At 51.0% G+C, this 11,845-nt stretch overlaps 5 protein-coding genes across 5 annotated transcripts; all 5 read left to right on the top strand.

Annotated features, from left to right (window-relative positions):
• Nucleotides 1–221: 221 nt before the first annotated feature.
• Nucleotides 222–1,496, top strand: PMZ80_007130 (uncharacterized protein; the record flags this gene model as incomplete). Its single annotated transcript, XM_064875538.1, has 1 exon — nucleotides 222–1,496. The coding sequence occupies one exon, from the start codon at nucleotides 222–224 to the stop codon at nucleotides 1,494–1,496; it is 1,275 nt and encodes a 424-aa protein (XP_064728803.1).
• Nucleotides 1,497–2,402: 906 nt separating this feature from the next.
• PMZ80_007129 (uncharacterized protein) lies at nucleotides 2,403–3,521 on the top strand (the record flags this gene model as incomplete). The annotated part of the gene is made up of 1 exon (XM_064875537.1): nucleotides 2,403–3,521. One exon carries the CDS (start codon nucleotides 2,403–2,405, stop codon nucleotides 3,519–3,521), a length of 1,119 nt encoding a protein of 372 aa, XP_064728802.1.
• Nucleotides 3,522–4,913: 1,392 nt separating this feature from the next.
• On the top strand, nucleotides 4,914–5,699 carry PMZ80_007128 (uncharacterized protein; the record flags this gene model as incomplete). Its single annotated transcript, XM_064875536.1, has 2 exons — nucleotides 4,914–5,570; nucleotides 5,619–5,699. 2 exons carry the CDS (start codon nucleotides 4,914–4,916, stop codon nucleotides 5,697–5,699), a joined length of 738 nt encoding a protein of 245 aa, XP_064728801.1.
• A 578-nt stretch (nucleotides 5,700–6,277) lies between these two features.
• On the top strand, nucleotides 6,278–6,646 carry PMZ80_007127 (uncharacterized protein; the record flags this gene model as incomplete). Its single annotated transcript, XM_064875535.1, has 1 exon — nucleotides 6,278–6,646. One exon carries the CDS (start codon nucleotides 6,278–6,280, stop codon nucleotides 6,644–6,646), a length of 369 nt encoding a protein of 122 aa, XP_064728800.1.
• A 2,017-nt stretch (nucleotides 6,647–8,663) lies between these two features.
• Nucleotides 8,664–10,277, top strand: PMZ80_007126 (uncharacterized protein; the record flags this gene model as incomplete). Its single annotated transcript, XM_064875534.1, has 1 exon — nucleotides 8,664–10,277. One exon carries the CDS (start codon nucleotides 8,664–8,666, stop codon nucleotides 10,275–10,277), a length of 1,614 nt encoding a protein of 537 aa, XP_064728799.1.
• Between the last annotated feature and the right edge of the window lie 1,568 nt (nucleotides 10,278–11,845).

Genomic DNA, 11,845 nt, shown 5'->3' with positions numbered 1-11,845 from the left:
AGGCTTTTTGATGGGCACAAACGTGATCGCTCCTCCGTCGCATGGCTGCTTCCACACAGCCCATGCCCTACGTGCAGCACGATGTCTTGTGTGTACATAGTCTTCAGGTTTGGCTCTCACCTTCCTTCACATGTCTTGCCTCATATCCGTGCTCTTTTATCTTGAAAGGCAAACTCTAGAAGGACCTTAGCACCTGACAAGTTGCGAGCTCGCTACAAGCCATGTCCGGCCGAAGAATATCCCAGTTCCGTGGCGGTGGTGGCCGATCGAACGGTCGCAGAAACAACGCCAGTCCAGCCGCTGGGAGGACTGTTGCTGGTCTTGGAGAGATAACACATGCAAGACTAAGCAGCGATGTTGCTTCTACTAGTCGGCTCTCGGCAACGCCTCCGGCGCTTGCAACAGCGGCTGGAACTCTTCCCTGCAGTTCATGCGAAGGTGTCGGTTTTGTGGCAGCAGATGGTTTGGTCAGTGTGCTGCAGAAGCTCAAAACACCCCTCCGTATTTCCGTTCCACCTGGTCCTGCGCCCACAGGCACTCGTTGGGTCTGTCCTCTCTGTCCTGGAATCAAACAGATCAAGACAAAATCTGGCGATCTTCGACTTCACTTGAGGAACTCACCACATTTCTTCTCATGGGATGACACCGAAGTGGTATTTGATCCTGCGAGGTCTACGCTTTATCAACACTTCGGACCGTGTACGGTCGAGCAGGCTGCTGAAAATGGATGGTGCGTCCGGCCATGGAAAGACGTCTATGTGACTGCCACGTCCCAGGAGTCAGGCAAGCCGACAGGCATGAGCAGGCTACGAGATCTCTTTCTTCGAGAACTTGGTATGGAAGCTGTGCGAAGCTTCAGCGCAGGCACAAACAGAAACACTCTCAACGGACCGACCTTGCACGGCTGGCCGGCCTCCGGCTTGCCAACAAGCAGCACCACTCGCGACGAATCGGTTTGGAATATGGTTCGTGGTGTTGACTGTGATGCCTCCAATGATTACTTTGCCTCTGGGTTGCCCACCCAGGATCTGCCTCAGACACCAGTCCTCCTCGCAGCTGGCACTCGATTCAAGGACGTTCCCTACACTGAGGCATCGAATGTCGCCCCAGGCATCGAAGAGTTCGGCATCGCAGGTGCGGCTGGAAAAGGTACATACCCACTGCAAGAGTGGCCAGCCATGCTAGGGCTACTGGAAGCGCCTGACGGAGCACGGACGTCACTTATGGCACCTACGTCCTGGAATAACAGTGCCTTGACAAACCCCTACGAGGACTTCTCCCATCTACCACAACGTGCAGTCTCGGCGCGAGTTGCAGAAAGAGAAAGCTGGGATGGTACAACACCCTTGAATGCGCATAGCTACGTCCACTGTGGGCACCCATATCGAAATCCAGCACCGAGCATGTCTGTGGCCGACGATGCCGACGAGGTTATGTTTGATGCTGCAACCAATTCAGGTGACAGCTTCGAGGCTTACCTTTATAGCAGTGATTGAGATTAGGATGCGTTTCTTTGAGACTACCGATGCGGGAAGTATGACAACGCGTCTTTAGGGTTCGGTATCTGCTGGCAATCACTGTTGGTGATGTTAAGGCCAATATCGAAGGACATAAGTATCGACCACCATCACTACAATAAGCTATTGATATCGTGAAGCAGTTTCGTTGGAGCCCGGTTCCCGACCCAACATACACTTCTTAACGTAATGCACAATACAAATTCCTTTGCTTCAGAAGTCATACCTGGTGATACAATGGGGTGCAATGCTGACCACTTACATGCGATGATTTTTTAATTGATCGATATATTGCTCTTCCCGACGGATAATCTGGGGAATGGTTCGTTTCGGCATGAGTGAGGTACCTATGGAAGGCGCTTGCGTCAACCCCGGCTCCAAAGAATTAAGCTCTCTAACCGAGGTTCAAGGTGGTAAGGATTACCCTTGTTCAGCTTTCGTATCATACCTTCGGGTCTCGATCTTCACTCTCTGCCAGTGTGTCTCCGTACCAGCGGTTGTTGGTACCGCCTGTATCAAGGTTATGCGCATGGGAGAAAAGAAATCGCTGGCTCACGTGCAGCACCGAGATGAAATCGTTGCGAGCATTGAAGCGCAGGTATAAACCCCTGTCAGAAAGCAAAGGCTAGAATGCCCAATCCCACCCGTGGTGATTCTGATGCTTGGCCGTACGGTCTTCGCACCAGCTGTATCCTCCCGGTGTGTCATATACAGCTTGAAGCAACAAGGCGGTCAAACATCGCAGAAGTATTCTTACCTTTACTGAATCATATCTTCTTTCATCTTTGAACTTGCCTGATAAATTTGTGTCTCTTCTGACACGGCAACCAGTACTATGCGAGGGAAGACGAATAGAAACCGGACCACGAGACCGTTGCAACCACTATGCCCGCCCAGGAGCTGATCTCCTCGATCAGCGGTGTCATAATTGACCCCGCCCACCCTGAGAGCCTCAATACCAGCAGTCGATTGATACAGCTGCTTCAGTCCACCCTCACTGAGCTCGACCACCCAGAATTGTCGGATAAGCGCCGACATCTTGCAGGTCTGATTCAGGCTGTTTTTGCTGCAGATTCCAGACCATTACCGACATGCGGCGCTTGTGGCGGCACTGGCAGCAAAGACAATGTGCCTCACCTTCTCAACGATCTGCGCTCTCTTGCTCTTCACCGTCGCCGACGGGGCATTACCTGCCCCCCAGGTCCAGCAGGAAATGGGCGACGCTGGGTATGTCCGTTATGTCCCCAATCGAAGGGGAATGCGATCACATCACGAAGCAATGACATGCGCACTCATCTAGAGGACATCCATGGTTACCTTTCCACACATGTCAAGTATGTCTTCGACAAGACGAATAACGATGCGATGTTCGAATACTTCGGGCCATATACTGAGGAAGAAGCTCACGAAAAGGGCCTGAAGGTTCAGCCGTACAAGAAGAACGCAACAACAGCCACGAAGAAAAGAGCGAAGCTAACCACCAAGCCCGTCACGACGCCCGCCACCAGGCCCGCCATCGAGCCCGCTCTGCCCGATCTGTCCAAAATCAGGTTTCCACCTTTCTCTCACACTCCAAAACCTCAAGTCGCAGTCGCCATAGAGACGAAGGACGCCGGTACGCAGACCGATCCTGAACTTCAAGGCGCGACTTTGCTCGGCACAGCGACAGACATATCAAAGACCGAGACCCGAGCATACGATTCATATGCAGACGCCCTCAAAGCTCAGGATATCCATAGCGATACCACATTTGAATTGTACCCGGCCGCGGATGATCCGATGACAAATTCCCTTGTTGGAATTGGAGCGGAGCACACCTCATTCTTCGAGGATGACTTTCAAGATGGCATATACCTTTCCTCAGGTAACTCGTCAGGAGAAAGCAGCTTCCATCGCGAACATAAATTGCCTTTGGGTAGCTCCTTACAGCCATCTCCTCACAACGGCTTTGTTCCAGATCCGCTTCGGGCCGCGTATGCAGCTCTCAACAACTACGGCAGATAGCCTGATATGATGGAGACGATTTTGAGTCTCGTCCGTCATCGGATGGACACTTCGGCGTTCAAGAGTTGGATAATTCCATGGCACCCGGTCAACCTCGATACGTGAGGTGGCAGTGGCTCGAATGAACATGCAGGCGACGGACTTCTCTTTCTGTTCGGTCTCGGAGTTGAGTACAGAATGTTAATTACAGCGCAAGCTTCTGACGGTAACGTGCTGCAAGCTCAAGCGGGGGCATGGGGTTCTTTCTCCGTTTAAGCATTGTTTTGTCCACATATCACGTTCAAGCGAAAGCGCAGAGGCTCACACGTATCTTTGTCACTTTCGATACGCCAGAAGGGACGGCTGAACATCTTAGTCAGTTTCGTATGAGTATGACATCTTTTGCTGTAACTTGACTTCAACGACGAAAGCGGTTGCGGGCAGGGTCATTACCCCTTCTGGGCTGTTTCTGGCTCCATCTTCCGGCAGCTTAGCAATGGCTCGAGCCGTTGCCAGCTCAGGTGGACACCCCTACATCACAACTCGTATCTGCGCTCTTTCAACAGCGTCCACAAACCTCAATTGCTATTAATCGTCTTCTTCCGCACCATGCGCCTTTGTCCGTGGATCGCGTCAGTCACAACGTCAAACGAATGACTACTTTGAACGGCAGCATCAAAGTTCTAATGATCCTTTCCCTGCTCGTGCAGATCTGCATACTCTCGAGACTTCGAACGATTTGATTGCAGGCAGAGCACTTCCCGTGTGGCATGACAATCATGGTATATGAGTGTCGTCGAGAAAAGGCTGACAATGGTTCCAAAATGATGTTACACACACCCGTGCATTCGAAACAGGACTGCGCTAGCTCGTGGGATATATATGTTCTTCGAGCCTTATCTCGTAACCGAATATGACCCTTTTTGTCGGCCATGAGTCAAGCTTAAGACGACGCATGCTGAGCTCAGAAGGAGAGCATGGAGCACCGATCGTTCAGATGAAGGCAATTGCCATCTATCTTGGTGTTGTTCCAACCAGTTGGCTATGGCGGCTGCACCTCAATCGTTGGCAGTAACGACGCTCATGGGTTGCCAGAGAAACAGATTCGTTCCACTGACGGTGCTTAAAAATGTCTTCCATATTATGCGGATGGTGATTCGGCGCAGACTAGTCAGTGACGTGGGACTGGCTGCGAGACCTTAACTCATGTACCAGCCTCAATTCAAGCATACGAGGGCTGTTCAGAACATGCTCGATGACTGTCACTAGACGCAAGGCGATAATCGTCACGATGGATACCACGCATGTCGGCAGTATAAGCAGAACATCGGACCGGAGTTGCTGTTCCTTTCTAAGTATATCCTCTCAACCAAGCTCATCAATTTGTCTGTAACGAATCATACCCATACCGAAATGATGAAAGCTCTCCCTACCTTCATGGGCATCCCTACTGAATGCCGTCTGAAAATCTATGATTTCGCCTTCTCAGAGGATGCCAACGTCACAACGATCGACCTCGTGCACTTCAAGCCCCGCGAATGGCAAGTCTTGCATCCGCTCCTCCTGGCCTCGAAACAGATTCACCGAGAAGCCAGCGAGCGCTACCGGTTGACTCTGAAGCTCTACAAATACTACGGCTTCGATGACGTTCCGTCAGGTCTTGTGGGGAGATTGGGCCCTTTCCTCGCACAATCAGTTTCGAAGATCATGATTTGGACCATGAATGGCTATGAGAATTCGCTTACGAGAGAGACCTTTCCTAAATTGGACTGTGTCGTTATCGAGAAGCTAATCATGAGAATGGGGGCTGGTCAAGAGAACGATTGCGGTTGCGCGGCAATGCCTTACGCCCAAGAGCTTGATTATAACATAGCAGCAGAAGATAGCTTCGAAGATGTCAGAGCTGGTGACCACGACAAAGCCATTGCCGTGAAGGCGAAGGAGATGACAGACCGATGGCCGAGATGCAGCGTCCCTAGCTACGAACAACGCGCATTTGAGTTGTTCTATATGGCTCCTCTTATTATTGCTCGAAAACCTCAGCCTGGGGTCAAAGAGACCGCGCAGATGGTAATTTGTCCCAGTAAATCTCCGGTATTCGCTTGCTAACAGTTGAAGCATATTACATGGAACTACGACACGAACGTGATTGTGCAGAAGACAGGATGGGTGGCTCCTCGAGCACAGTCCGTCAACTGACACTTAGATTCTTCACAACACAGGTCGATCTCTATGATGACTGCAGTTATGACAACAAGAACCAGCTTTCTGGCGACAACATCACTGGCTGACCAGGGTTCATGGCAAAGGCAGGTGCTGGCTGAAGGAGGCATGATAACAGAATAGCATTAGCTGGGGTACCTGGGCAATGAAGAAGTGCAGTATCGTCAATGCAGCGATTTTGTACCTGCCATCTGAACCTAAGAACTATGTACATGTTCCATGCATTTCCAAATCCCGGTTTCCCCCCAAGCTGAGCTTTGGATATGGTCGACAAATTTCAGTGTGATGGTTGGGTTTTGGTGAACAACAGCGAGGAAGCTTGGGCTGCCGGGGGAATCTGCTAAAATATGAGAGGCGTACTGTAATTACAAGTCTACCGTACAAGTCCTCGCGATCGAGGCCAAGGGCATCACGTGAGCAGAGATATGATCAACCCTAATTCTTGTCGTGTTTGTGTTTCTCTATACAAGATCCGCGTATCTTCCTACTACATAATTGCTATATCTGACTAAAAGCCCGGTAGGCTAGGCATCGATAAATTTCGTTGTATCAGCATGGAAGAAATTGTGCCGAGACGAGTTGTTCTTCGCGTCGATGAGCAGTACGAGCTCGAGTGGGCAAATATAGTCGAAACCTATCTCGCGTCAATCGACGTAGATACCCACAATGACTTCTATGCTCACCTAATGGCACCAAACATGTCCACAAAGATGCATATCGTCCTTGATATTCCGAGCAAACTACCCCCGTCTGTCGACCCTTCATCGATAGCGTACAAGGTTTACAGGGTAAAAAGGGCCGATGAATTGTGTGTTGACAACCTGCTTTGGATGGCCACGATTGACCCTTGTCTAGTCAGTTCAAGCAACTCAACGAAAGTGCTTGTCGACTCGCTCGCAAACGCTGTTCAGACATGCAGGTGAGATGGGGCACTGACCGAAATTATCCAGAAGAATCGGATGGCGTTCGCTTAGCGCAATAAGGACATTCTCCTGAAAGGTTGGTATCCTGAGCATCCAGGGACAGCGGCAGGTCTCTCAGATTTCCGCTTGTCGGCACGCAGAGAGGTCCGTTGGGGTTGCAGCGCAGGTAGGTACCTCGAACGTTGTGTCGAGGGTTGGCCCTGCAACGGGCAAATGTCTTGATTCGAATTTCACACATCTGGACTGGTACGGTGGATGTTAGGGTTGAATTGAGTGAGATAGCACTTCAATTCGTTGACGATGCGGGTGGTGGTCTTGTACATATACACATGCCACAAGGTACGACGCAGTAACGGTGACTCGCAGAAGCACTGATTGCAGAACAAACCGCGGTACAGGCTTGCCGTGCCTTGATTCCACAGTTACGATGACCAGTTTCAGGTTGCGCCAACACCATTCGATTCGTTGTGCTCTTGAGAGCTTTGAGCAACGTCGTCAGACTCATCTCACAACGATGGCGTCAGTAGACGCGAATCTCACCGGCTACTGGTCCAAATCCGCCTCGGGCGGTTTTATGCGGCGCGACACAAGTGGATACATGCTGAATGGTCGCAGTATGCAAGGAATTGTCGGAATGTTTCTGATGAAAGGCTCACTGCAAGATCTGGATCCAAGCACCTTCTAGGAGCCATTGTTGGGCAGACCTTGAAGGCTTATACACACCTTGCGCGATGCCGAGAACAACATGGACCTCAACCATAGTGACGATACAAAAGTGCTGGTGGTCATTGCGTAGCCGAAGGGATTACTCGGTCACGTCAAGCCCCAGCATAAAGTGCACATTGCCTGTGCTTGTCAAGCGACCGATCTTAGCAAACACCATGTGACAACATCCCTAAACGCATGAATTTCTCCTGCTTGCACAGGGTTCGCAACGTTTATCCTCTTTCTCTGCCCTTTCAAGAGGAAGGGCTTCCAATGCTGTGGCTCCATGAATTCAGGCTGGACCAAAAATTAGCAGGCTTCGTGCTTGTGCTTCACCAAGGGCCTTGGCCTTGATGTGCAGCATCTGCCGTCTGCACCGCGCTCAGGTGCTTTCTGGCGTGGAAGGACAATTCTGGCTACTTTTTTCATCCGAGTGCGTGGTATCCACTACCGATGCGTAACTTAAGCCGACATTCTCACGAGTATGTCACTTTGCAAACACAGTCGAATGCACTTATCGACCGAGGAGATATAAATACATAACATTTCCCTGGACTGGACTTCCTCGCCATTCATCTCTAAGAAGCGCATATCAACACCTTGCTTCGCGAAAGACTCAAAATAGACAAGCCTCGAAACAGACCTCAACATGACACCTGCCACATCTACCCTGATGGGCATACCCATCGAATGCCGCCTGCGCATTTACAATTACGTGTTCGACACCGAAGATGTCATGGACGAGATCGACCTAAGAACATTTCAGCCACGTCATTGGGCTGGCGTACACCCACTGCTGTTGACCTCGAGTAATGTCCATCATGAAGCTCGAGCACAATTCCGACGCACCTTGCGCTTGGACGACCATCTGGGTATCGCCCCCTATTGCAGATTGCGGCAGGATACTCACCTTCGCATCGCCTCGAGTTGCGAGCTCAAAGACAGACTCTCATCGTTCACCGTGATGTCAATAACCAGGGTTTATATCGGTGGGAAGCAGTATGATCCATGGACGAAGACACCAATTGCGAACATCGTCAATAAGCGAAACTTCCCACGTTTGATATGAACTCTCTACTTGCCAAAGTGGTTAGTCTACCCAACCCTATATCTCGTCGTCATGCTGCAACACGTGGTACGCGTAGCTCTCCCACAACTCCACCTCATCAAATCACCAGCTTCTGCAGATTCACGCTGTTCCTTCTATTACCCTTCGCAGTGATCTTGAGCGCGACGAGTGTAAGCGCCGCAACGAGTATGATCGCTTTTCTGTCATAGTTCACGGAGGCTTTCTGGATCTGCATCAGCCATAATGCAAGGAATTCGAGTAGGTAACGCAGCCTCGAAAGGCCAGGGACTCTTCGCTTGCCGTGACATACCGACAAGGGCTACCCTGTACACAACAAATGAGCTTACGATCGCTGCTATCAACACGACAGAGCTGAGCAACTTCTGCTACTCCTGTTACGCCGGCTCCCAACCAAGCACAGAACAGTGGTACAACTTTGGTCAGTATCGTGATGCCGAACTGAAAGTATGCTCCGGCTGTCAAGTTGCACGGTTCTGTGGCGAGCGATGCCAAAAGCAAGCTTGGAAGAAGAATCACAAGCATGAATGCAAGATCTTCAAGAAGCTAAGGCCGAAGGTTCTGCCTGAACAGGTCAGGGCCATATTGACGTTCCTGCTGCAACACGATAACGGACTGCTTGCTGATGGGGTGTGGTCAGACATCACAAATGTGATGTCGCATATGGACGATTTGCGGGCCGCGGGAGGGGATACGTGGATGAGTCTAATGCTAATGGCGAAGGCAACACACGAGTACTCGCAGACCAAGGTCGACCTGAACACATTACTGAAGCTCTTCTGCATCCTTAAAGTCAATGGAATGCAACTGTCAACCACATATGGCGATCCAATCGGTGCCTTTCTCGATACTACACTTCTGAAAATAAACCACAGCTGCGACGGAAACGTGATGGTCTACCGGCCAACGTACACTAATGGCACAGGCTGGATTCACCGACGGTCAGATGACAAAGCCACCATCAGGCTTCTCCCTCTGCGGCCTATAGCTAAAGGCGAAGAACTCACCACATCCTACATCGAGTTCACGAAACACGTCTCAGACCGTCAGAAGAATCTACAAAACGACTACTTCTTCACTTGCACCTGCGGCAAATGTACGAAGGATGCCGACGTTGCTAAAAAGCTCTCGAGCACGGATCCAACCCTCGCGAAACAGCAAGCGACTTGGCGAGAAGAAGTCAACACTCACCTAGAGCTACTGAAGAATCCGCCCTACACTATATCCTCCTCCATAACAGCCTTGACTTCGGTGGTGAGAGTTATGGAGAGCAGCTTGTCATTCAACCCAGCCGACGATCCCTACCCACGCGCCGTCCACGAACTCAAGCTCTTGCACATGGACAACCATAAGTCCGTGGACCAGGCACTCATCTGCGGGTTGAAAGAGCACCTCCTTATCGGACCAGCAATCTACTCCTCGCCATACTACTCGACACGAGTCACAAACGCTGTCTACCTCCTTCAAGTCTTCGCGCTTCTCGATGACAGCTTCAACCCATTGCCCCGGCAAGATCCACGACTCGTAGCTCAAGCAAAGTCCATCGAACGGAAAGGCCTCAGCAAGAAGAGTTTCAAGTACTGGCGCCTCCGAATCTGCATACATACCCGCGCCTACATCGACATGGCTGCACTGACTGATCTTGTTGAAGTCCTACGGCGGGAGCAGGTGAGCATTGGTCTCGATAGAGCAGCTTTCCACGAGCTTGTGGATAGCGAAGCGATCAAGACACAAGGAGAGAAGGAAATGAGGTCGTTGCTAGATATCAGCGAAGAGAGGTGGGAGATGTTGGTGAGACCTGAACTGAAGAGGGTCGAGGACGAACGTGATCGTGTCTGAGCGCGGCGACAATAGTATGGCAGAGCGCCACACCACGTCTGCTGCTTTACACTTCATATTTCGACCATGTTCCTGTTGACCACGGGCATTTTCCGATCCTGTGCGCTACCAGTCTTCTGCTACAGATGACCGCTGAGCCTCCATATTTTGTATAATGCAGGTGCGAAGCTGCGCCTGTCACTGAGGCAAGCACGGTCTCGAGGTATTTCCAATGCAGAACAGACGTACCAGAAGGCACGACTGACAGCCCGCTTCAAAATTCAGCTACGATGGACGACCTGGCGAAACATGTGTGGCAACTTCGGGCGTGACTATGACACGCACACAGAAACCTATTTTTCGCACCATCACATTGCACTGCTGCTTCGCCGTCCAATTCGTACGAAGCGCAGCAAAGACAAGCAGGAGAATAGTACCTTAGCCAACGGACCGATCGTCAAACATCTAGCTGCAAACCCCATCTCTCCATCCTGTCTACACCAAAAACAGCCTCGAAGAAAACCTTCGCGAAATCGTTGATGTCCACGAGTGCGTCCTTCTGCGAGAACAGCCCATCGACGTCCTCCAACTGTATCGTTCCCACATTGACCTCCGAACACAGCTTCACCCAAGCCCGAGCAGACTGCGCCTCCCAGACTCCTTGACGAACCGAGAATATCATACTGCCTGGACAAGGAACTATCTGACCCAGTTGGATCATAGAATATATCGCTTGAAGGCTTGTTGCAACCAGCCATGTGCGTCGGATACTCTCGGCAAGAATCCAGGAGCACCAGAGAAGATTGTCGAGATGCTCAGTGGGAATGATACCACATTCAATGTCCGCTTGCTCATGCATGGGTTCAACGAGAGAGCTGCCTAAGCACACTGCTTGGCTGGCATTCTCGACCATTTCTTGAATCCAGCAGTTAAGCACAGGAATATGGCCCTCCGCAAGATGCCGTAGCCGAATATCGCCGTCATACAGGCAGATGACCTGGTATACAAGCAAGGCCTGGACTCGAGCCACATGCTCAAGAGGGTCGAGCGTGGCCGCAGTAAGACTCATTGTTCCGGGCCATGTGTCAAAAGAGACACCATTATCTGCTAACAACTGCTCAGATCGATACTCAATGATGCGAAGGATGATTTGCTCATTCGATGCTGTTTTGCTGTGGTAGCATGACAGAGCCGTATATGCCTCTTGGATACACCGAGGAAACCGAGTCCGGTACAGCCGTGGGTGGATGAACTCAGTGCTCTCATTCTCTATCCATCGAGTGAGCCACCGATGAATCTTAGTGATGTACCACTTCAAGCCTGCGACAGAGAATGACGTACCCTCCGACTGCGAGAAGTGACAGATCTTCCAGGTTTCCGGCGAGGCAAACCAGCTTGAAGCTTGTCGGACATCAATCCAGCCACTCGGACATCCGATGAGGTCCAGGTCAATGGATGGTTCTGAGTTACCAGCTTCTTTGTTCGGAAACGCAGCAGAGCATGCAAATGACTGCGATGATTCGCGAGACACTATGTCGTGCTCGAGCAGGAAGCTCGGTCTTTCCTCGCAGAGTACGAAGCGAGTCGGT

This window comes from Knufia obscura, assembly GCF_036327395.1.
Source record: "Knufia obscura strain CCFEE 5817 isolate CBS 148926 chromosome Unknown scaffold_8, whole genome shotgun sequence".
Taxonomy (NCBI): domain Eukaryota; kingdom Fungi; phylum Ascomycota; class Eurotiomycetes; order Chaetothyriales; family Trichomeriaceae; genus Knufia; species Knufia obscura.
Note: the sequence above shows the minus strand (reverse complement) of the source record. Positions and strands in the feature narration are given on the sequence as shown.